Genomic DNA, 25,670 nt, shown 5'->3' with positions numbered 1-25,670 from the left:
GTTACATATGGTTACTGACAAGAAACACGACCTTAGAGGCAATTTCAGTAATGAAGACCGAGTTTCTCCCTCCATACAGGATGAAAACATGACAGCACAGCAGAGATTTATATTTAAAAAGGGAGGGTGTGCACTGAAAGTGAGATACAAACTTGAACTTAAATTATGAACATCAGAAAAAGATGTAGGTGAAGTCTGGCAGGTGAAGTTTGTGCTTTAGAATAAAACAACCAAACTCCTGGAGTTGGAGACAAATGAACAAGCTGAGGATAATAAACCTGTCAGAGGGGCTGAAGCATCAGAGCTCATGTTCTTATAGGCTGGGTCTGGATTGTCCTTTGATAAGAGTTACAGAACAAAGTGTGTTTTAGAAATGCTGGAGTGAAACATTAAAACTACCATATATTTACCGAGTGACTGATGATCATTTAATTTACTATTTTAAAAAAATGTTACAGTGCTCTTTGAACTCAGCATTTCTGATTTATTTCCCATGATTTTAACAATGAAGCGATGACAACATGTTTACTCACAGAGCTTTGTTGGAGGCTTTGACCACTGGCAGCATTCTCAGAAGAGCCGTCTCTGAAGCAGAGTATTTCTTGAAGTCAAACTCATCCAGATCTTCTTCTGATGACAGTAAGATGAAGACCAGAGCTGACCACTGAGCAGGAGACAGTTTATCTGTGGAGAGACTTCCTGATCTCAGGGACTGTTGGATCTCCTCCACTAGAGAACGATCATTCAGTTCATTCAGACAGTGGATCAGATTGATGCTTTTCTCTGCAGACAGATTCTCACTGAGCTTCTTCTTGATGTACTGGACTGTTTCCTGATTGGTCAGTGAGCTACTTCCTGTCTGTGTCAGCAGACCTCGTAGGAGAGTCTGATTGGTCTGCAGTGAAAGACCCAGGAGGAAGCGGAGGAACAAGTCCAGGTGTCCATTTGGACTCTGTAAGGCCTTGTTCACAGCACTCTGGTAGAAGTGTTTCTTTGCAGATTCTCCTGTTTCAGACTTCTTGGATGTTGTTTGTTGTTGTTCCAGCAGATTGAGTCCAGAGTTGCTGAAGGTCAGATGGACATGAAGAGCAGCCAGCAACTCCTGAACACTCAGATGGATGAAGCAGAACACCTTGTCCTGGTACAGTCCTCTCTCCTCTTTAAAGATCTGTGTGAACACTCCTGAGTACACTGAGGCTGCTCTGATATCGATGCCACACTCTGTCAGGTCTGATTCATAGAAGATCAGGTTTCCTTTCTGCAGCTGATCAAAAGCCAGTTTTCCCAGAGACTCCATCATCGTCCTGCTCTCTGGACTCCAGTGTGGATCTGTCTCAGCTCCTCCATCATACTTGACCTTCTTCACTTTGGCCTGAACCACCAGGAAGTGGATGTACATCTCAGTCAGGGTCTTGGGCAGCTGTCCTCCCTCTCTGGTTTCCAGCACATCCTCCAGAACTGTAGCAGTGATCCAGCAGAAGACTGGGATGTGGCACATGATGTGGAGGCTTCGTGATGTCTTGATGTGGGAGATGATCCTGCTGGCCTGCTCCTCATCTCTGAATCTCTTCCTGAAGTACTCCTCCTTCTGTGGGTCAGTGAACCCTCTGACCTCTGTCACCATGCCAACACAGTCAGGAGGGATCTGATTGGCTGCTGCAGGTCGTGTGGTTATCCAGAGGCGAGCAGAGGGAAGCAGTTTCCCCCTGATGAGGTTTATCAGCAGCACATCCACTGAGGTGGACTTTCTAGGGTCAGTTAGGATTGTAGTTTTGTGGAAGTCCAGAGGAAGTCGACACTCATCCAGACCATCAAAGATGAACACAACCTGGAAGTCTTCAAAGCTGCAGATTCCTGCTTCTTTGGTTTCAGTAAAGAAGTGATGAACAAGTCCCACCAAGCTGAACTTTTCCTCTTTCAGCACATTCAGCTCTCTGAAAGTGAATGGAAATATGAACTGGATGTCCTGGTTGGCTTTGTCTTCAGCCCAGTCCAGGCTGTATTTCTGTGTTAAGACTGTTTTCCCAATGCCAGCCACTCCCTTTGTCAGCACTGTTCTGATTGGTTCATCTCTTCCAGGTGAGGCTTTAAATATGTCTTCTTGTCTGATGGTTGTTTCTGGTCTGTCTGGTTTCCTGGATGCTGTTTCAATCTGTCTGACCTCATGTTCATCATTGACCTCTGCAGTCCCTCCCTCTGTGATGTAGAGCTCTGTGTAGATCTGATTCAGGAGGGTTGGGTTTCCTGCTTTAGCGATGCCCTCAAACACACACTGGAACTTCTTCTTCAGGGTGGATTTAAGGTTACGATGACAAACAGCAGCTGGAAGTTCTGAATAATAATAATAAAAATACAACTTTAACAATCACATTTTACAAAATGCTGATGACAATTTCTGACCCACTGAGAAATGACTGAACACACTGGTGTCACAAGTCTCTCATTTATCCAGCAGCTTAAATCTTTAGATAAATCCTCTTACGTCTCTGCAGACGGTCAGCCAGCTCCTCCTGCTTCATTCTCCTCAGGAAGTCCACTGTGATCTTCACAAATGCGTCTCTGCTGCTGCTCCTCTGCTCATCATCCTCCCTCTGAAACTCCAAGCACTGGGGCTTATTTGGATTCAGAGCCTTCTGGATCTTCTTCAGCTCGTTCTTCACAAAAGTGATGATGTTGTCCTCCAGCAGCTGGAACAGAATATTTATGAATGACCCACCACTCTGAACTTTAGTCCACACAACATCCACTTCTTTACCATCAAGGGGCATATCATCCGCGAACTCTTTACCAATTATAGGTTTGACTTTATCTGATTAACTGAGACTTTGTCCACAACTCCATGATCCCAAAACGTTGATGCTGTTCATATGAATGCAGCGATTTCAGTGGGAGAAACATTTCACTGGTGTTCAGAGCTGAACTACCAACAGGTTGATGATCAAAGCCAGAAACTTGGAGATGTTTCAGGTGACTGAGTTGATCGTACAGACAACTGGTCTTAAAGGTTCACTCTGTTTACACATACAGATCAGTATTTAAGGTTTGACTCTCATCATCCACTGGGGCACAAACTGGGCATCATCAGGACACTACAACACAGAACAAACACCATCCCCACAGACACAGCAGCCAGCGAAGCAGAAGAACTTCACATCAAGAAGGTCCTGAGTAAATGTGAACGCTGGTTTGAGGGCGGAGTCAAGGAGGCCATTTATGTGAAAAGGAAAGACCATCTCTGAATGGAGGAGGGGCCTAAGGGTACAACTGTCACCATCTTACATGCTGTGATTGCAGCCATTCCCCAGCTCTCTGTGAACTGGACTCATGACCATTGATCAACAACCATTGATCAATGGTCCTGACAATATGCGTACCAATGATCAATGAACTGACCTCCCAGCCCATTGTTCCTTCAGTGGGCTGGTTTCAGTCATACAAATGTCCTGTTTATAAGATTGAAACCTGCAGTCAGCTGAGACTGAAGAAGTCACCTGATGATGATGAAACGTTTCTCCCACTGAAAACATCCAGATGAACAGAATCAAGCTTTTTGGGATTTACGTACCTGGATGATTGAGCATCAAGACACAACTCTGTGACTTTTCTCAGATGAATCAATCCTCTCCTCCAGCTTTGTTTACATCTACCAGCCCTGTGGCGCTGCCCAGGGAAATAATCTATGTGAGAGGTGGAAAGTCATACAGGTGTCTGCTCCTGCCTTCAGTTATTTTATCTACTGTGTGTCAACTGGCTGAACCTCCTCCAACTGTCTACTGTCTCCCTAAACTCAACAATGACTTAGTGATCTATCCATTCTCTGACCAAAGACATCCTGCTGCAGGAGGTTAACATAGCAGCCAATGATGATCCCACTCACTGTGAACAACACATTTGGACCTGATTTGCTGCTCTGGTTTACACGTGAACTTCCACTGCTGCTGTCACCAACTTGAGAGGCTCTACAGAAAAACTGGACTTGTCCATAAAAATCATAAACTACATTACAAGGACAGCATTGCTCAATCAACTCTAATTACTACTGACATGTTATCTCTTCTAACTAAGGTACAGACACTCAAACTTGCTGCTTTCAGTGAGAAGTCAAATGCCTGAATATGAGCTGGAAGCTGCTGAGAGTCCTCCTCCTTCCCGTGGGGTTTACTTTCTCTACTACTTTCACTATAAACACGCCCCTTTCATGCACCTGCAGAGGGCCACCAGCAGATGGAGCTGTCTTAATCAAATCCACTTGGATAGTTAGCTGTAGATGACTTTATCAGTATGATTGTAGGACTTTGAGTTATTCTTTAGATTTATTTCAACTCTTATATTGTGCACAAGTGTTGAGCGACCCATAATTTCTCTGTACTTTTCATAAGAGCAGCCAGACTTTCAGCTAGTTTTTCTTTGCTCTGCAGGTTTATGAAGGTGTGTCAAAGTTGTTCTTTGGACATTAGCTGCTTTTTAAATCATTTTCAGTCCTCGTACAGGAACATTCTTCAAGCTAAATCCAAGTGTGTTAGACCAGAGTTAACCTGATAGATATGCGTGGGTGTGTAACTCTTAGAAGCTGATTGGCTGCTTTTTATGGGGGCTGGGTCTTTGGAAAGTGTTTTAGTAACACACCCTGAACTGCACACTTTAACAAACAACATGAGATTTTAACTGTAATGTAAAACTCATGTGATTCACTGTTATTAAGCACAAACACATCTATGGCCCTGTTTCCATTAGTAGCTGCTCAGATCGACTCACCACAGGTCGCCACGACTGGACTGGATCCACTGGTTTCCATTACAGTTGAGGACCACCTAATGTGGTCGTCTCAATACAGCCGAGTGTCAGCTCACATCATTAGTAAGTGCTAATGCTGCTAATTTCCATCATATTTGTCATTTATTGCTCAAAGTTATTGAAGAAACAGTTATTCAGCTTCATTCCCACTGATCTCGACTACAAACTGTTTCACTTTGGTTTTTGTTTAAAGCCTCGATGTTTAAAACGTTTCCCTGTGATCACATTTGCACCGTCTGATTTCAAAGTTTGTTTCTTTTGGTCATTTAGAGTCCTTGGTGTTCTGAAAGGGACCTATAAATAAATGCATTATTATTATTATTAATAATAAAGTAGTTGTTGTACATGTACAGACCATAAATATGGAGTCCAGCTGTGTTTGATGCTGCTGGGCAGACTGACCACTGGGAACCTCTGAGCTCTGCTGGTCCACTCTGTGGAGGAACCATGAAGGATTAGATCAACACAGGATAAAGATCCAGGAGTTTCTGCTCAAATAACTTCATCTGAATCAAGTCTGTCAAGTTTTAGACTCTCAGATTCTGAAGATATATTTTCTGTTTTCTATGAACTTTCTTTCATCAGTGATGGAAGTGATGATGCTGCAGAAGCTCAGAGGAAACTTTGAGAAAACTGTGATGAACCATCAACTAATGCTCTCAGGAGGCCAAAGGTCCCTGAATGTAACTGTGCAGTAGATTCAACGAGTGTTTGAAACCTGACCACTTCCATATGTTTTCATTCTAACACAAGAATTCCTTTTCTCATTGCTTTGATTTGAGTTTTCATTTGAGTTTTCTGAGTCTTGTATTTGGAGTCGAGTCTAATCAATGATCTGACAGAAGAACATTAAAAAGGATTTACCAGTGCTGTCAAAATTAACATGTAGGGTTAGGGTTAGGGGTTCATCTGTTATCATGATTAACATGATAAAAACCTTTAACACGACACATCTGGATGCAGAACGACTCAAAATCCCTGAAATGTTTCTATCAGCGCACTTCGGGCAGTTTGTCCGAGTAGAGTTACCTTTGCACACGTGCAGATGTGCAGCACATCTGTTAGTGACGGAAGCTGAACCAATCAGCTCAATATGGAAGATGACAAACACACACTGACCTCCCGATGGAAAGTTTGAGCATTAAAAAAATAACAAGACGGACCAGCCGACCAACATGAAGGATTCTGCACATCGTGACAGAAGGAATTTTCTTTTCACCGAAGCACTTCCAGCTTAAAATATCACAACAATGCAAAGCACTGATGACACAACTGCCAAGTGGACAAACTGCAGACCTGTTAGTGTTGTTAATAACATAGTTTTGGTTCCTCGTGTCAAAGACTTGAAGAAGAGTGACAGAGAGTGTTAGACTGCTGCAGGATCAGTGCCACCTCCACAGACCTGTGAAGAAAATGATTGTTTGACAGATGGGCTCAGATTCAGGATCAGCTGAGGAGTTTGTGGCTGACAGAATCCTGCAGGTACAGAGCAGAGCCCATCATTAGCATGCAGGACTGTCCCTGGGGGGGTCGGCTCATTCAGGAGGTTAATCAATGTTTACATGTTCAATAAACATGTTAAGTGTGTAAATTTGCCCTTTTCTCTCGAGTCTGTTTGCTCATGAAATGAAATTTGATTCGTTTACATTAAAAATGATGTTTAATGGTGATTAATCCAAATTAATCCACAGTAACCCTGTGATGAGTCTGATTAAACATTTTCATTAACAGCAGTAATATAGATTATATATTATTATATATTAGTGCACACTTAGCTTTTAATATATATGTTTGTTACAAAGTTGTATTTACAGCAGAGAAGCTGAGTTAAAGACTGAAAACTATTCAAAGTCTCTTTGAATTGAAGCGTTTAACATTCTTTGTGTTTATTCTGCATTGACTTCATTATATGGTGTAAACGTCTGTTACAGGCTTAAATATAAAGTTGGAAAATGTAACTGCAGCTATTGATCAAGTAATTGTGATTAATCAGGATTAATGACAGAAGATTGTGTCATTAATTAGTCATGTTTTAATCTACTGACAGCACTAGTGTTCACTCTGGTGCCTCCAACTGTTTTACGCCCTTTCAACACCTTCGTGGTCAAAAGTGTACACGCACAAAATCTACAATAAAACCCTCACGCAGCAATAGGAAAGACACACAATCCATTTATCTCTGTGTCTCAAACACACACACGTGTATTCAAAGCCTCGATTTGTTCATATTTCATCTGTTGTGTTTTTATCTTCAGCGTTTTCAGTGTTGCTGCATTTACACCAAAAATGTTTCCATTGATGAATCAGATTGATTTGAATGTGTTTCATCCATACAAATCCCTCCCTGGTGGTCACATGACTCTATAACATAACAGGAGTCATGTGACAAGAGTTTCATGCTGTAAAATGTCAAAATGGTTGAATGTGGTGGAGTAAAAATGTGAGATGTCAGCTACTTTTCTTCAATATGAAATGTTTGCAGGGCCTGACAGGAAGTGGACGGACGCTCTGATCACTTCCTGTTTGCTGAAGTGGGTTTTCAGTTGTTTAGAAACCAAAGGCTTGTTTTAAAAGACAGTTTAAATGGGACTGAGGGAACGACGTGTTTGTAGTTTATATCCAACAACATCGAGCAGTTTAATCAAAGAGTTCATGTTGCTAACAGCTCACCTCTCTGCAGCAGACACAGGCTGGACTTTAAAATCAATGAGACCACCTAAAGACCCGTCACTCTGTAAGGACACAGAGCTGGGTGGAGGTCCAGGCTGGTTCCTGTGAATAATGATGCAGCAGTGATGTGAGTGCTGAGCTGTGACATGGAGAAGAGTCATGGACAGTTAGAGATGGTCATCTCACCTCTGAGCTTTGGTCTGGCTCTCATGTTCCCCACACAGAGTGCTTTTAGAGGGAGGGACTCCCTCCTCTCTGTCCTCACACTGATCCATGCTGCTCAATTCACATCAGCTCACACACACTTTCTACCTGCAGAGGAAACAAATCATTCATGTGCACATCAGCTGAAATCCTCCTTTCATCATGTGTGCTGTCCAAATATCAGCTGCTTCTTTCCTGCTTCATCTCAGTGTCAGCTGGATGCAGTCAGACAGCAGTGTGAGGCAGAGGAAGCTGCCATCAGCTGCTCTGCTATCAGTCCACTAGATGGAGCCTGAAGCACACACGATGCATTCACTGACACACACTGATTCACTGTGACTGGAAGCTTCAGTCAGTCCAACACGTGTGAACAACATTTTAAACATTTCAGCTGATCCAGGATTCAAAGAGGATCAGCAGAGTTAAAGCTTCACACTAATTCTTCCTGCTGAGTTTGCAGAGAACTGCACACACACTGATTCACTGCTAATGAGAAGCTTCTTCCATCCAGTAATTCATCATCCATCAGCTCTGCTGCTGCTCTCAGTCCTGGACTCTGATCACAAACTAAAAGCAGCTTTTTAACTCGTGTCTGTAAGAACTCTTAGTGTTAGCTTAGTGTTAGCTTAGCTTTAGCTTAGTGTTAGCTTAGCGTTATTATGCTGTGTGCTAGCTTAGCGTCAGAGCTCTGCAGGTGTCTCCTGTGTAAATATTAATCACAGTGACAGTAAAGGAGGTAAAGGGCTGTGACGTCATCACGTACGCTGCGTCCTCTGTGGGCTCTGAGTGAACTCAAAGTACAAACTACAAGTACACAAACACGAACGTAGCTCAGAGTGGCGGACACACTCGGCCTCGTTGGTCCAGCTGTGAGTCCGTTACCGTGAACTATGGAGCGGCAGATTTGTGCTGAACTAAGCTGCACACAGCTGATGTTAGCCAGGAAACATTACACACTGACTTTAATGGAGAGACCGGAAATACAAACACACACAGTTTGTTGTGTGAAGAAATCAAACACGAGCTGAACAAACAGTAAAGTTCCTAAAGACAAACTGTTAAAGGAGGAAACAAAGCAAACTTACAGTTTCTTCACACACCAACAACAAGCTCCACTCCACACCTGGACACTAAACACGGACACACAGGTGAGCTGCTTCCTGGAAGGAGGCGGGGCTCCACCTGAAACTCAGCACAGGTGGGAGGGGCTCAGCTCTGTGTGTGCTGATGTGTTAACTTTAAAAATATGCCGTCTGACTGCTCAGACTGAGTCAGAGTAAAGTTCACATGCTGACGTGTGGAGACATGAAACCTTGTTGTAGCTGCAGGTGTGAACACACTGATCCCAGATCAGCTCTGCTGTATTTGTAACATGAACATTTCTGCTGCAAAGCTTCAAATGTTCAGCATGTTTCTCTGTTTCCAGTCTATAGATCCAGTCACACTTTCTACCTTCACCTGTGCAGTAAAGACTGAGAGCAGAGCTGAAACCAAGCGTCCAATCAGTGAGCAGCATCAACACCTGAGCTTCATTCAGACTCTGTTATTGAAGATGTTGTTGGTACAAAGTTCATCTGCTGCTCACATGAATCCATGAAAGATTTATTTCACTGAATGTTTCTTCAAAGCTCATTTCAACCTGTTGAAGTCATGAATGAAAGTGCAGACTGAGAGTGGATCACATGATGTTTGAGGTGTGTCATGTGACATGTTCAGTATTGTCACACATGTCTAGATTGTCCCTGATATCATAACTGCTCAAACACTGATGATTATATTTGAAGAATTATTCCTGATGGCAGCAAAGTTTGAATGGAGCTCTCTGTCTGTGCTGATTTGTCGCCCTCTGGAGGTCAAAGCACAAACTGCATGATGTCACTGTAACCACCACAGTGACAGGAAGTGTTTTTATGACTGAAACACTGAAATGATGCTAACGGCTGTCGTTAGGCTCACTGACAGCAGTGCTGATGTGTTCATGTCAAACACTGGCTCAGGTCAGACTCCTTCATCCTTCTCCAGCGTGAGGCCGCCCTCAGACCCACAGGAGCTCTGACCTTTGACCTCCTGACCCTAACCATTTTTTCTTGTTGCATCTTTAAATGCAAATCCATCCAAACTGTAGCCGAGCAAAAGAAGCTGGAAGCTGTTCTATGAATGATGTTGTTGAAGGAGCTTGGAAAGAAAAGCGTCTGGACTTATTTAAGTTGCTTGAAGAGGGACATGGACGTCTTAACGCCCACTCACATCCTGGGACATTTGATCACAGGAAATCACATGATAGCGTGGGGCTAGATCTCACAATGGGTTCACCCAAGACCTTGGCTGATTGAGACCCACACCCGTTTTCACGGAGGAGGAGGAGTTTCACATCCTGAACATGTGACAGCCTGGTTTAAAGGGACCAAAAGTAACTGGACACCTGATTCAGTTCAGGTTTATTCATCCACTCCAAACCACAGCAGCAGTCACCTCCAGGGAACCAGCTGATCCATGTAACTGGGGACAGACCACAGCCCAGAGCACTGGTTCATGATGTGTTTGTGGACTGTAGGTTGTTTGGATAGAGATGAGATGTACTCAGCAGTCTGTCTCTAATGTTTAATGAAATGTTCTGAAGATGATAATAACTTGTGATTTTCTTTTGAATGAATCTTTAATCGTGTTGTAGGGCCTCTGACTCTCATGAAGATTTTCACATCAATGTGCTTTTCACAAAGATATTAACAGTGAAAATGACGTGCAGCCCTGAACTACTCATGCGTTAACTCAGCGGTTCCCAACCCCCGGGTCACGGACCGGTCCGTGAGTCGTTTGGTACCGGGCCGTGAGAGTCGAGGCTCGGTGTGAAATTGATGGTTGATAGGTTTGTAGCATAAACCTGTTCGCTGGATCGTTCAATCCAGCTACACAGCAAAGCAAGACACGAGTAGTTCTTTATGTTTCTCGTGCACGGGAGAGACCTGGACCAATGCCGTTCCTTCGCTTGACCACAGTCGCTCTCGTCCGTTCCCTCGTAACACTGTTCTTTTATTGAGGTTACATGAACATACATAGGTTCATTAACATACACGTGAACAAAGGTACCAGTCTGTATGTTATGTAGGTGTGTGTGTGTGTGTGTGTGTGTGTGTGTGTGTGTGTGTGTGTGTGGAGTCAGAGTGTGACCCCATAAACGACTTCCCTAAACCTGCTGGTCTGGAAGTCCAGCAGTTCATCTAAACAAAAGGCACTTAGACTAAAACAGACATCCTACCACAAAACAATAAGAAGGTAGCACCTCTCCCATGATCCCAGGACGTGGGTGTGAATGCCAGAACGCTCTGGAGTCACACAAAGTCTTTAAAGACTACTATCATTACACAATTGGTTCTACACCTCTGAGCATATATGGTCAGATATTCCCCAATAACAATGACAATGATAAAATATAAATCCAACAATGGTTTTCAGGGTTTTTATCGTTAACTTCGTTTCCCTGGGTCTTTCCCGTGTTGTAGTCGTGTGTCTTATTTTGAAAGAAATGTTTACGCGTTACCATAGCGACCAGAGAGCATTAAGGGTGCAGACAGGTGCATCCAACAACATTTTATTTTCCCTTATTTGATTTATGGACCTAACTGTATGAACTGGACTTTGGCTTTAATGCTGCTCCTCTTCATCATTGCTGTGTTGCATTTCCATCATTCTGCTGCTGGATTCACTGCAGGCTTTAACAAACACTCCTTTGGGTCCAGGCCCAGCCACGTGTTTGTAAGCTGCTGTGCTCCTCACAAATAAAGCCTGAAGCAGCTCAGACTGTTAGAAGCAGCACTGAGCCCTGTTACAGTTATAGTGTTAGAGCAGCGGCTGCAGCCTACAGCATTTAAACTAGCTGACAGTAAACACATCAGTCCAGATGTTACCACATTACTTTGTGATGCTGAGAGTTAAAGGAGACTGGCTGATTAAAATCCCATTCCTTACATCACCGTCCTCTGCTCTGACTGCTTTCATTTAATCACAATCAGAATACTTTTTTGATCCCCAGGGGAAATTATTTAGGTTACAGTGCTGCAGCACAAACAGGAACAAAGACACAACACACTAAGTAAGAAATAGCACAATATACACAATATATACATGCATACATATGAGTCACTTATAAGCAGTGTTGGGACTAACGCGTTATTAAGTAACGCGTTACAGTAACTACGTTATTATTGTGGTAACGAGCACGGTAACTAGTTATTATGCCAAAATCAGGAACGCGTTACTCGTTACTGGGATTTAGATAGGGTCGTTACTCGTTACTTCGTGTGGTGGCATCGCGGAGTTTCCACAGATTCAGTAACATTAGCAAGTGGTGGAGGCAGCAGGTGGATGAAGGAAAAGGGACGCAGAAGGAAAAGAGACCCGAGGCGGCCGCCGGTCCAAGTGTGAACTGAACTTCAGGTAAGAAGTTATGACCTGCAGTCTCTCTGGGTCAGATATGAACCAAGTTTAGGTGGAGTTTATTTTCGTTATTCTGACTTTTTCCGTACTGCGTGCTAGCTAGCATGACGGAGTTTCTACACAGCTGGGTGGTGCTATGAAGTTAATGATGTTGAACCTTATTTTGTTCATAAGTTATTAGAGTTGCCAGCCGTCCCGTCTGGTATTCAGAGAAAATATTACGCGTTTCTTATTGAGGTGAAAAGGAACAGTTTGTCCCGTAATTCAGCTACAATGAAAAAGACACAAAGCTGGAGTTATTCTGTGTCTTTACGCTGCACAGCTGCCTCTTCTTCTCTCATTCTCCCCCCTCCCTCTCCCGTTTCTACTTCAATCATGAAACTGATCAATGATCAGCTGATCGGCTCTCTTGTTTGTTTATCGCCCACTTTGCGCCGAAAGAGGAAACCAGCGGATGTCGCGCTAAACAACAGCAGCACGTTTAAGCTTGATCAGCTGCTGTTAGAATTTATTTAATATTAATTTCTAGTATCAGCTGATGTTTGCTGGAGCCACAGCTGTAAAAAAAAAAGCTGCTGGTCATGATATGGTTTGGTTATCTGGTGAGAGGGAAACATGAAGATGAAACCAGGAGATGTCCTTACTGGATCATCAGAGCTGAGCAGGTGATGGAGAAACAGGTTTACCTTTTAGATGACATGAATGAGTTGAAGGGAAGTTATGAACTGTTTCTGAGAGACAAATAACCCCAGGATCCTTTTTTAGGTAGCTGACAGCTGGTAACTGTGCAGGTGCGGATCTAGCAAAGTGTGGCCAAGGGGGCATGTAGGGCATTAACAGGGAATGGGGGGCACAAAGAAATACTTTTCTTTCTTATTCTCATTTAAAATGTCTAGCTTTTAAAAAATAATTATCTGAATCTTACAACAAACGATTGATAGATTGATGCATATATACCATCAGAACAGTGTACATCACTGTCACAACAGTGTTTGTTTTCATTCAAAGGCTTTATGATTTTTCCTATAATGGTGGGCCAGTTTCTAGTCAAAATGCCCGGGCCAATTTTCTGTCCCAGTCCAGCCCTGTATGCAGCTCATCTGCAGTCTGGTGTTACCTACATCTTCCTATTCAGAAGGCAGAATTTCTGAGTTCTGAGTACAATCGAAAGCACCACGACTGCAGTTTTTGTGTTGGATGTAAAAGGCGCACATGACTCTGTGACGTAGGCTAGAATCATGGCAGCAGTCAATGACGGTCCAGGCGTGGGATTTCTCTCGTGGAAATATGCACGTTATCATATCCTTTCTATTGGTAGGTGGCACAGTGCACTTGTGGCAAGTAAGCAAGCTAGAAGACTGGCAAAGTTATGGAAGAAACACATTAACAAGAGAATTCTGAGTAAAACCAAAGTTACTTTCCCTAGTAACTAGTTACTTTGAAAGTAACGAGTAACTTGAAGTAACTGAGTTACTTTTGAGAGAAGTAACTAGTAATGTAACTAAGTTACTATTTTAAAGTAACTTACCCAACACTGCTTATAAGTAACATGTGAGTGCTGGGGTCTATGACAGCAGGCAGGTCTGTATTTATGTCCAGGCTGACATGAACAGCTAGTAGTTCAGGGTTCAACACTCAGGAAAGTGTGTGACCTTCCACACTGACAGAAGATGCTAAACATGACTTTAAACTGTTGTTTGTTAAAGCCTCACAGATCTGAGAGCAGGGCTCAGTGGGTACATGAGCCTTTATACATGAAGGCTTTCTGTTTCCAGGAGAGGAAACATGTGATCCAGCTGTGTTTGGTCACATGGATCTGCTCTGCATGGATCACCTGACTAAAACATGTTGTTATTATTGTTCTTACAGTCTTAAATCGGTACATCAGGCGGGTCACATGACACCCGGGGGTGACAGCAACATCTTTCCTCTTTAGAAAGCTGCTCTCTGTCCCAGGAGCTGTTGTCACAGTAACAGCAGGAACAGGAAGTCACATGCTCTCTGCTCTGTGATTGGCTGCTTCTTATCTCAGCTTCCTGCAGAGGGTGGAGGTCTGCTGATAACGCACACCAACAGAAGTGTGACTTTCACTTCCTGTTTATTGCTGTTGTTCTTAAAGCTCTCAGGCGATGCTGCAGCGCCCCCTGCTGACACAAACTCCTCCCTCTGTCTCAGAGGTCACAGGTCAGCCTGCTGCAGAGGGTCTGCCTGTTCATGGACTTCCTGTTACAGAGACGGGTCTCAGCGTCAACACTGGTTTCTGATTGGACGGTGTGGAAACCCAGCTTCCTCCAGCCGAGTGATGTGTGGATTCATCACTCTCTGTGGATCAGTGTAAGTCTGTGTGTGGGTCAGCTGCAGGACTTGTTTGACCTTTGACCCTGGCAGACAGAGCTGGTTACTGCTGTGTGACTCCTGCCGTCGCTCCACTTTAAATTTTACTTAAAATAAGTCCTGACATGGCCCCGCCCCCTATGACCTGCTGTTCCTGGATGTGCTGAGGACACAGCGGAGGCTCAGAGGGGGCGGGGCTTTTCCCGTGGCGGTAACCAAACTGCATTAGGTCACTGCACTGCCAGTGTTTAACCACACCTCTTCTGACTGACCTTTGACATGTTGATTTGATCCTTATTTAATGACGTCTTTTATCTAGTGATTTAATTCTGTGTATTTATATGTGATGGTGTTCCTGAGTTCAGCCTCAGCTGATATCCACAGACGCTCCTATTTGCTGGTTTTAAAAACACATTTTTCCATTCGCCTTTAGGTCAGGAGATGCACACGCCTACAGTACAGCCAGGGCTAATCTAAAGAAGGGCATCAAAAAAGCCAAACACCATTACAAAAAGAAGGTAGAAGAACACTTCTCCAACTCCAACCCCCGACGCATGTGGCAAGGACTCCAGACCATTACAGACTACAGGACCACCAAACCCTCCCCCGCATCCTCTGATGTCTCCTTCCTCAACGAGCTCAACAACTTTTATGCTCGTTTTGAGCGAGGGAACCCCACAACCACAACCAAAGCAGACATGACGCCAGACCACCAACCTCTGACTCTCTCCCCCACCGATGTAGGAGCGGTGCTGAGCAGGATCAATGTCCACAAGGCTGCAGGTCCCGATGGCATCCCCGGGCGTGTTCTCAGAGCGTGTTCTGGGGAGCTTGCAGGAGTGCTCACAGACATATTCAACCTGTCCTTGGCCCACGCTGTGGTACCGGCCTCCTTCAAATCCACCTCCATCGTCCCGATACCCAAAAACTCCAACCCATCTTGCCTCAATGACTACCGCCCAGTAGCACTCACCCCCATCATCACTAAGTGCTTAGAGCGGCTGGTCCTAGCACACTTCAAATCCTGTCTCCCCCCCACCCTGGACCCCCACCAATTCGCATACCGCTAGAACAGGAGCACAGAGGATGCAGTCTCCATCGCACTGCACTCTGTCCTCTCACACCTGGACAACAACAACACCTACGCCAGAATGCTGTTTATAGACTTCAGTTCAGCATTCAATACAATCCACCCCTCACAACTCATCAGGAAACTGACAGACCTGGGCATCAGCTCCCTCATCTGCAAATGGTTACTGGACTTCCTGACCAACCGCCCCCAACATGTCCGGCTGGATAACCGCTGCTCATCTACCATCACAATGAACACCGGTGTACCACAAGGCTGTGTGATGAGCCCTTTCCTCTACTCCCTCTTCACCCACGACTGCAGACCTGCTGATGGTTCCAACACCATCATTAAGTTTGCAGATGACACCACGGTGATTGGCCTCATCAGTGACAACGATGAGGCCGCCTACAGGGAGGAGGTGGATCGTCTGGCTGAGTGGTGCGACACAAACAACCTGCTGCTCAACACCGAGAAGACCAAGGAGCTCATCGTGGACTACAGGAGGAATGCTGACCCACATCCACCCATCCACATTAAGGGGACGGCTGTGGAGCGTGTGAGCAGCTTCAAGTTCCTGGGAGTCCACATCTCCGAGGATCTCACCTGGACGACCAACTGCTCCAAGCTGGTCAAGAAGGCTCACCAGCGCCTCTTCTTCTTGAGGACTCTGAGGAAGAACCACCTGTCCTCAGACATCCTGGTGAACTTCTATCGTTGCACCATCGAGAGCATCCTGACCAACTGTATAACAGTCTGGTACGGGAACTGCTCTGCCTCGGACCGGAAGGCGTTGCAGAGGGTCGTGAAAACTGCCCAGCGCATCGCCGGAGCACCACTTCCTGCCATGAAAGACATCTACAGGAAGCGGTGTCTGAAAAGGGCTGCGAAAATCATCAAAGACCCCAGTCACCCATCACATGGACTCTTCACCCTCCTGCCCTCTGGGAGGCGCCACAGGAGCCTCCGGACTAAGACCACCAGGTACCGGAACAGCTTCTTCCCCACAGCTGTCAGACTCCTGAACTCTGCCTCCTGACATCTGACCCACGTTAAACTCATGGACTGAACATACACACACCCACAATGGACAACTGTACCCTCAAACACAATAATAACATGGACTGAACCACCACTCACAACCACTAGCACTTTATATAGCCTCTGTAGAAACTATCTACACCCTCACTTATCTTAACTGCACTACTGTATAGCTCTGTGTAAATAATCATTCTGTACATTCAATAATCTTTAATCCTACAACTGTTTACAACTTGCATAGTTCCCATTTCTGTATAGCTGTATATCCCAGATTTCTGTAAAGTTATTTATTTCATATTCTGTATAGTTTTTCATATTTATATCCTGTTCATAGCCTGTACATAGCTTGTACTCACTACAGCCTGTACATACTTAGTTATAGAATATTCACAACATACTTCATACCGTGTACATTATAACATACCATAATAGACCCATTTCTGTAATATACTCACATATCTATACTATTGCTAATATATATTGTAATATATCTATATCACTAAAGCACTTCTGGATGGATGCAAACTGCATTTCGTTGCCCTGTACCTGTGCATGTGCAATGACAATAAAGTTGAATTCTATTCTATTCTATTCTATTCTATTCTATTCTATTCTAAAGTGACTCTTTTAAAAACATGTCTGCCTGAAATTCACATTTCATTTATTTTGGGGGATTTTAACAGAGAGATAGAACTTTATGAATCCCTCATGTTTATCCTCCAGGGAATCCAGTTTGTAGTAGCAGAACACCGACAAATTTTTACACAGCACAGAATTAGGATATCAAATAAAGGGGAATAAGAGAATATGAATATAAGCATAAATACACTGAACAAAAATATAAACGCAACACCTTTGTTTTTGCTCCCATTCCCCATGGGATGGACGTAGAGACCTAAAATTCATTCCAGATACACAATATAACCATCCCTCCCAAACAGTGGTCACAAATCAGTCCAAATGTGTGGTAGTGGGCACATCTGCTATATTGAGATAATCCATCCCACCTCACAGGTGTGCCACATCAGGATGCTGATCTGACATCATGAGTAGTGCACAGGTGTACCTCAGACTGCCCACAACAAAAGGCCACCCTGGAATGTGCAGTTTTTTGCGCTATTGGGGGTCTGGGGACCCAGAACCGGTCAGTATCTGGTGTGACCACCATTTGCCTCATGCAGTGCAACACATCGTCGCATGGAGTCTATCAGATTGTCAATTGTGGCCTGTGGAATGTTGGTCCACTCCACTTCAATGGCTGTGCGAGGATGTTGGATATTCGTGGGAACTGGTACACGCTGTCGTATACGCCGGTCAAGCACATCCCGAACATGCTCAATGGGTGACATGTCCGGTGAGTATGCTGGCCATGCAAGAACTGGGACATTCTCAGCTGCCATCTGCCCTGAACAATGTGAACCATGATTCATCCGTGAAGCGCACACCTCTCCAACGTGCCAGACGCCATCGAATGTGAGCATTTGCCCACACAAGTCTGTTACGGCGACGAGCTGGAGTCAGGTCAAGACCCCGATGAGGACGACGGGCATGCAGTTGAGCATCCCTGAGACGGTTTCTGACAGTTTGTGCAGAAATTGTTTGGTTGTGCAAACCAATTGTTCCAGCAGCTGTCTGGGTGGCTGGTCTCAGACGATCTTGGAGGTGAACCTGCTGGATGTGGAGGTCCTGGGCTGGTGTGGTTACACGAGGTCTGCGGTTGTGAGGCCGGTTGGATGTGCTGCCATATTCTCTGAAACGCCTGTGGAGACGGCTTATGGTTGAGAAATGAACATTCAATGCACGGGCGACAGATCTGGTTGACATTCCTGCTGTCAGCATGCCAATTGCACGCTCCCTCATTGCTTGTGGCATCTGTGGCATTTTGCTGTGAGACAAAACTGCACATTCCAGGGTGGCCTTTTGTTGTGGGCAGTCTGAGGTACACCTGTGCACTACTCATGATGTCAGATCAGCATCCTGATGTGGCACACCTGTGAGATGGGATGGATTATCTCAATATAGCAGATGTGCCCACTATGTGCTCATGTGCTATCAGTCCACTAGATGGAGCCTGAAGCACACACGATGCATTCACTGACACACACTGATTCACTGTTTGGGAAACTAGAAAAATGTTGGTCTTGAACTAGCTGCATAATGCAGACAGGGTAGGACCCAAATATAACGGCGAAACATCTTCAAGCAACTTATAGAAGTCCAGATGCTTTTCTTTCCAAGCTCCTTAAACTATGATGACCTGGATGACTGAGAACCTTCACAGGAAAAATGAAACACACTGAACAAAGAATGCAAGACTTTCACAATAAAACAGCAAACAAAGGAACACAACACTGACACGTGAGCTTGACAGAGGAGTGGAGGAAAGGCAGACGAGAGTGAGCGAGGGAAAGAGGAGACAAGAGAGACATGACAGGCTGAGGAAATATAGAATGGAGCACCAGGCCTCACACAAACACACACAAACACACACAAACACACACAGAAACACACAGAGACACACAGAGACACACAGAGGCACAGAGGGAATCTAATGATCAAGGAACTAAACAGGAAGTATAAGAAACTCAAAGCAGCATAAATAAGACTGTAAATGAACCAGAACCATAAACCATAATACAAAAAATGCAAAGTGCTTGGTCAAAGGGACCCAGAACCATTAAAGTTCTTTTCTTTGCTCTTCAGTGTTTGAGTTCAAACAGACTCCACATTAAACTATGACAGCACCGTCCCTGCTGCTGCTGTCAGACCTGTTATTCACTCACTGCTCGCCAGTGTTTCTAATGAGTTTTACTCATCCATGAGAGTTTAAAGCTTGCACTTACAAGCAATGTTCCCTCTAATGTTTCACTTGTCTGAGCGAACACACAACCTCCCTGAGCGATCCACTGTGAGCGACATTAGACGTGTGCACTGTGGTCACGCCAGCGTCGAATCCATCCAAGTTACATGTTTATTAAAATAATCAATTTACAGCGTTTACATTTCTGTTAAACTACTTTTAATTAACTGCTTTAGCCCACTTACAATGAAAGTTAAAAAAGAAAATCTTGTTCATGACCTGTAGCATGTTAACACTATTGGAAGGAAAAATAACTTGAACTTCAATTTTGAAAACACAACTTTCTTTAAATAAAGCTCTGACTTGTATTATGAGTCTGTGGTCTGGGAGAGAGTCTGTAACTCTGTCTGCAACATACAGTAAATAATGACCAATGTTGGGCAGTTAATTATATAGTTACTTCTTCAAAAAAGTAACTGAGTTTTGCAAACAGAGTTTTTTGCAGCTGTTTACTGCAAAAAACTACAGCCAAGGTGTTTTTTTAAAAATAAACATTTCAAACTATTTACAGAACAATCAGCTGTTCTGCATCAAATCTGATGCCACACAAATTATTTGTGCCGCTCCAAAAAATAATTTCTGTCCACTATGAGATGAAGGAGAACAACAGCTTGATACCTGCAGGCCTGACAACAGCAGATGTATCACTGCTGTAACACCTGTAACACTCAGCAGTCGCCTCATTGTTCTGACACACAACAAAACTACTGACTACACTACACACTAACTACACACTAACTACACACTAACTACACAAGATTTGCTCTAAACGTCTCAAATCTCTCACATCTCAAAACACCGCCGTCACTCCGTTTCTTAACAACTAAATGCCATGTTTTGATTGGTCGACATGGTACATTTTTCGACCAATAGGAAAGGCTGGGGGTTGGTATTGTTTTTGCTCACAGGCTTTCGAGCGTTTTCCTTATAAAACGCAGTTTTTACCGTTTCTTCCTGCAGTAAATATAAACAACGACAGTATTCAGGAAGAAAACCAAACATTGCAGATATTTTTATCATAACTCTGGTTTTACGTGGTCGATCAACACAATTTAAAAACTGGTATAAAGTCCACACTTTTCCTGTCAGTTGTTCCGTCTGTCCTGCTCACATCTCCAATGGTTGTACACGTTGTCATTAACGTGGCTTCACTCCACATCAGCTGCTTTGCTAAAACACCGGCACATATTTACTTTAATTTCAATTCAGGTTAGAATTCTTTTTGTGTGCTCAATACAGATTTTCTCTGCGCAGAGACCGTGCCAACAGTGCGCAGCTTAGAGGGAACATTGCTTACAAGGTGACTACCAATAAAAATGAGTGTGCTTCACTGTCAGAGCTACGGTGATTCATCCAGTAGGACTTGATAATAAAAATATTTGTTTGATGCTTTGCATTGAGGCGCATTGTTGAATTTGCAGGGACACAATAACCACAGATCAGTTGTTCAAACCACTACAGTAGGGAGCCATGTCATGAATAATAAACAAATACTAATACTAATACTACTACTAATAATAATGTTAATTTAAGTAATTGTTTTTGACTGAACATCACATATAATGTAACAAGCAGTAAATTCAGGTTAAGTGCATTATCAGCATTTGGAGGAGCTCCTTATCCTTCACTGCTCACCTCTTACAAAGTGTTCACACAGTTTGCTAGCTTCTTTCAGCCTGCTAGCTATGCTAACAAGTCTACTACACACACTTGACTCGGTCACATGACAGACAGCAGAGATAGCTGCTCTGCTAGCTAAGCTAACTCATGTTAGCTTAGCTAGGTCAAGGTCAAAGAAATGAGGCGATGCTGCTGGGAGTTACGTCACAGACTAGCAGAATTTAGTTATTCAGCATAATATTTAATCCTTATTATCTGCTCCTCTCACCTCTGTTTACATCTGAAAACAAGAAAATTTAGCCAACAGTTTATTAGCTTTGGTGAAATTATAAACAGGCATCAGCGCGGTCACCTATACTGTGCTTTAATGCTGGAGCAGCAGGAACACCAGTTAATCTAAAATCTCCTTTTCTCTCTAAAAAGTGACAGCAGACTGAGTCAAAGACAGAAACCTTATTTAAACACCAAATATTCACTTCCTGATCCAGGATTCAAAGAGGATGTTGAACTTACTCAGCTTCTTCCAATGAACGTCTTCACTCTGCAGCTCTCTGCTGTCTGGACCAGGTCTGTGTAGAAACAGAGAAAATCCTCTGCTTCTTCTCCGTCAGCAGTCGTCTGTGTCTGCAGACTGCGTCACATTAAACACTTCACACCAGCAAAGAGGCTGAAGCTCACAGGTCAAAGGTCAGCTGCTGCACCTTATGTGATATTAATTTGATCAATCATTATCTTGGAGCAGGTTTCTGTTCCAACTCCAACACACAGAAAACAACCCTGAGAACGAATCAGATGATATGTGGGTGTGTCTGCAGGCTTCAATAGATGAGCATTAAACACTCAGCAAAGAGGCTGAAGCTCACAGGTCAAAGGTCAGCTGCCACACTGTATATAACAATTCACTTTTGAACAGTAGATAGCCTGTAGGCGTCTCTGCAGTGATAAACAGTTTACACATTAAACACTGAACCATAAAAGAAGCTTAAGCTGCAGCTCACAGGTCAAAGCTCAGCTGCTGCACCCACTTATGAGTTTAAATAAATCATGAACAGTCCAACACCTATGAATGAAATTTAGAGGATTCAAAGAAATATTGATAAAAGTTCTCGGAGCTGCTGTGCAAATATTTTTAACTCACTATGGAAACTCCTGGTTTCAAACTTTAAGCTTTTTTGCTGAAGCAGTTGTACAGAAATAATATTAAACTATAACAGTACTGATATACAGTGATCCCCTCAAAAATAAACACAGATATAAAACTTCTGTCCATTCTGCCATTAAAACGGTAAAATAGATCCACTGATCTGATTTTTTTACTGTTTATGAAGAATAAGCAAATATATTATAAGATGATGAGGTGAGAAAAAAAAATCCTCAGAATCACTCGTTTGTATTCAAATGTCAAAGTTCGTGTTCATCTGTTCCTCTCCTACACGTCACTATAAAGTTTAATCTTGTAAAAGTCAAAGTTTGAGTTCATATTCACTGCAGTTTAGTACAATATCTACATGTTAACGTTTGTTTGTGCTAAACTGTTCATTTGTTCCGTTTCATAATAAAATATATAAACATCTGTAACATCTGCACTTTAATATCTGGTATTTTGTACAGACAGAAGACAAAAGGTTTACTTTAGTATTAAAATATGAGTCCCGTACAAATCAAATATGTATATATAAAACTTAAAACTGATTTTTTTCAAACTTTTTTCCTCACCAGGAAAAAAGAAAAACTTTTTACATGTCAAAGCTCAACATCTGACTTACTATTAATATAAAAACCGTGACTGAAGCATCTTTAAATGTTCCGATTTATTAACAGTGTTTTAAACTTAATACAGTAACGTTTGTTCAGTCTGAGAAATGTAAAACATGTTTTATCCTCCATCTTTGTTTCAGTGTGAACAGTCTGAGCGGACAGTTCGTGATATTTTTAACAGAGGCCGACCTGCTGAATCAAATTTGTTTTAAAGAACAAAGTCCTCTGCTGTCCCTCCACCTGCTGCCTCTGAACACGAAGGGTGAGAACTTTAAATTAACACTGTGGCAGATATGTAACCATCTTTAAATGATCTCACTGACTTACAGACAAATGAAGGAAGACGTCTGTGGTGGCTGAAACCTCCACCCAAAACATATCCACAGACAGCAAGGTTGTTGTAGTTTTGTAATTTTTAATTAGTTTTTATTTGCATTTCTTTTTCACTTTGTGTTTTTAATTCTGTTTAGTTTCAGTTAGTTTCCACAGTGAGTTTGCTTGTTTCAGTTTATATTTGATTTTTTATTTATTATATATTTACGGGGTCAGAGGCTGGACTGACGTAGATTAATGTAGATTTTATGATAAAAACGGAACTTTTTGAAAGCAGTGACTCAGTCTTTTTTTTAGCCAAACTAACAACACTAACAGGCCATTTCCTGTAAAATGTTAATCAGTTTTCCAAAATCATTTCATTGATCATTCTCAATAATTTAGTTAATTTAGTTCAGTTTTGTGTGTTTTGTAACACTTCTTCCTGTTGGAGAGGAGCCAACAGTTTGTGACGCAGTATTTTTAAGACCGACATGTTGAACCTGAATCTAACACACATCTATACGAAGTATTCATTTACAAAGTGCGCTCTCTGTCTCCTGCTGTGCGTGTAAATAAAAACATCTGGAGCTCAGCGGCTCTCCGGTTGAGCTCAGGCCACATTCAGTGTGTTTAGTCTGATTCCCGGACTCTGATCACACAAGGCCAGAAAATGGCGGAGACACTCGGCCTTGTTGGAAAACGTTACACACTGACTTTAATGGAGAGACCGGAAATACAAACACACACAGTTTGTTGTGTGAAGAAATCAAACACGAGCTGAACAAACAGTAAAGTTCCTAAAGACAAACTGTTAAAGGAGGAAACAAAGCAAACTTACAGTTTCTTCACACACCAACAACAAGCTCCACTCCACACCTGGACACTAAACACGGACACACAGGTGAGCTGCTTCCTGGAAGGAGGCGGGGCTCCACCTGAAACTCAGCACAGGTGGGAGGGGCTCAGCTCTGTGTGTGCTGATGTGTTAACTTTAAAAATATGCCGTCTGACTGCTCAGACTGAGTCAGAGTAAAGTTCACATGCTGACGTGTGGAGACATGAAACCTTGTTGTAGCTGCAGGTGTGAACACACTGATCCCAGATCAGCTCTGCTGTATTTGTAACATGAACATTTCTGCTGCAAGGCTTCAAATGTTCAGCATGTTTCTCTGTTTCCAGTCTATAGATCCAGTCACACTTTCTACCTTCACCTGTGCAGTAAAGACTGAGAGCAGAGCTGAAACCAAGCGTCCGATCAGTGAGCAGCATCAACACCTGAGCTTCATTCAGACTCTGTTATTAGTGTGAATGCTTTTCAAGCATTCACAGTATTGTTCTTCTAATCTTTATTATTAGTGTGAATGCTTGAAAAGCATTCACAGTATTGTTCTTCTAATCTTTATTATTAGTGTGAATGCTTGAAAAGCATTCACAGTATTGTTCTTCTAATCTTTATTATTAGTGTGAATGCTTTTCAAGCATTCACAGTATTGTTCTTCCAATCTTTATTCTATTTTATTTATTAGTGTGAATGCTTGAAAAGCATTCACAGTATTGTTCTTCTAATCTTTATTAGTGTGAATGCTTGAAAAGCATTCACAGTATTGTTCTTCTAATCTTTATTAGTGTGAATGCTTGAAAAGCATTCACAGTATTGTTCTTCTAATCTTTATTATTAGTGTGAATGCTTGAAAAGCATTCACAGTATTGTTCTTCTAATCTTTATTATTAGTGTGAATGCTTGAAAAGCATTCACAGTATTGTTGTTGTAATCTTTATTATTATTATTATATTTTATTCTGTATTCCGTACGTTTTTTGTAATCCTACTCCTTCAAAACCGTTCAACTTAGAAAAACCATTCCAACACCGTTAGATTCCTATTCTTTTGGACAACACTGCTTCCATTTTTCATATTTTTAACATTTATATTTTTAATTTTATTCAACTTTATTCAACAAAAATTTATAATGTATTTCAATGGGGAGACCCTTCAAATCCTCATTCAACTTACTCATTTTTAAACTCTTACTACTTCCACATACATTGACATAGAGCCACCATTCAAACTTTAAAACGAAGACAAGACATTCAACTATTCAACTTGCATTTATCTTTTCAATATCTATTATACTTTTTCTTCAGTTCCAGTTTAAGTTTCATGATGTTTTTTCACCCGTTTCAGAGTTTATAATGGGTGTGTATGGGACGGAATGTTGGGGCTAGAGTGAGGCAGCTCAACTGCTAGAGTGAGAGGAGCAAAAAAAATAATCTTAAAATCTTTTTTAAAACTGCTGCTGTGTCCGCAGCGTTTGCTCTACAGGTATGATTTTACCCTCAAAACGTAGCCATGGCTGTCCTCTTTCATCCAATGTGTTTACTATTGTACTAGGTGTTATGGTTCTTTCATAAATGTCACCAATGCACAGCCTCCTCCCTCCAACTCTTCCATAGACTCTAATGTTAAAATGGCTCAGAAGGTTCGTTTGAAAATCAGAAGAGCATGGTGTCTTTCCACTGTCACCACGTCCATATAATAAACTCCACAGACATGAAAACTGAGAATTTGGTA

The 25,670-nt window shown here is 42.7% G+C and overlaps 2 protein-coding genes across 2 annotated transcripts in view; both read right to left on the bottom strand.

Moving 5' to 3' along the window:
* Positions 1-8,807, bottom strand: part of LOC146577050 (protein NLRC3-like) — a 324,292-nt gene extending 315,485 nt beyond the window's left edge. The window contains exon 1 of the mRNA XM_085268139.1: positions 8,754-8,807. The gene's annotated coding sequence lies outside the window, so the exon portion shown is untranslated. The remainder of the gene's footprint in view (positions 1-8,753) is intronic.
* The window catches only part of LOC146577049 (uncharacterized), a 35,659-nt gene extending 13,938 nt beyond the window's left edge, over positions 1-21,721 (bottom strand). Inside the window, exons 1-6 of the mRNA XM_085268133.1 lie at positions 21,540-21,721; positions 7,651-7,776; positions 7,465-7,566; positions 5,150-5,228; positions 2,483-2,687; positions 534-2,331 (exon numbers count right to left, since the gene is read on the bottom strand). Of these exons, the coding sequence (XP_085124259.1) occupies positions 534-2,331; positions 2,483-2,687; positions 5,150-5,228; positions 7,465-7,566; positions 7,651-7,739 (2,273 nt within the window). The 5' untranslated portion in view covers positions 7,740-7,776; positions 21,540-21,721. The remainder of the gene's footprint in view (positions 1-533; positions 2,332-2,482; positions 2,688-5,149; positions 5,229-7,464; positions 7,567-7,650; positions 7,777-21,539) is intronic.
* Positions 21,722-25,670: the final 3,949 nt, after the last annotated feature.

Source organism: Mchenga conophoros, linkage group LG3 (assembly GCF_057382185.1).
Source record: "Mchenga conophoros isolate Kocher_MC1m ecotype Shallow Benthic linkage group LG3, M_conophoros_male_GT1.1, whole genome shotgun sequence".
NCBI classification, from domain to species: Eukaryota; Metazoa; Chordata; class Actinopteri; order Cichliformes; family Cichlidae; genus Mchenga; species Mchenga conophoros.
The sequence above is the reverse complement of the archived record's forward strand: the minus strand, read 5'-3'. Positions and strand labels throughout refer to the sequence as shown.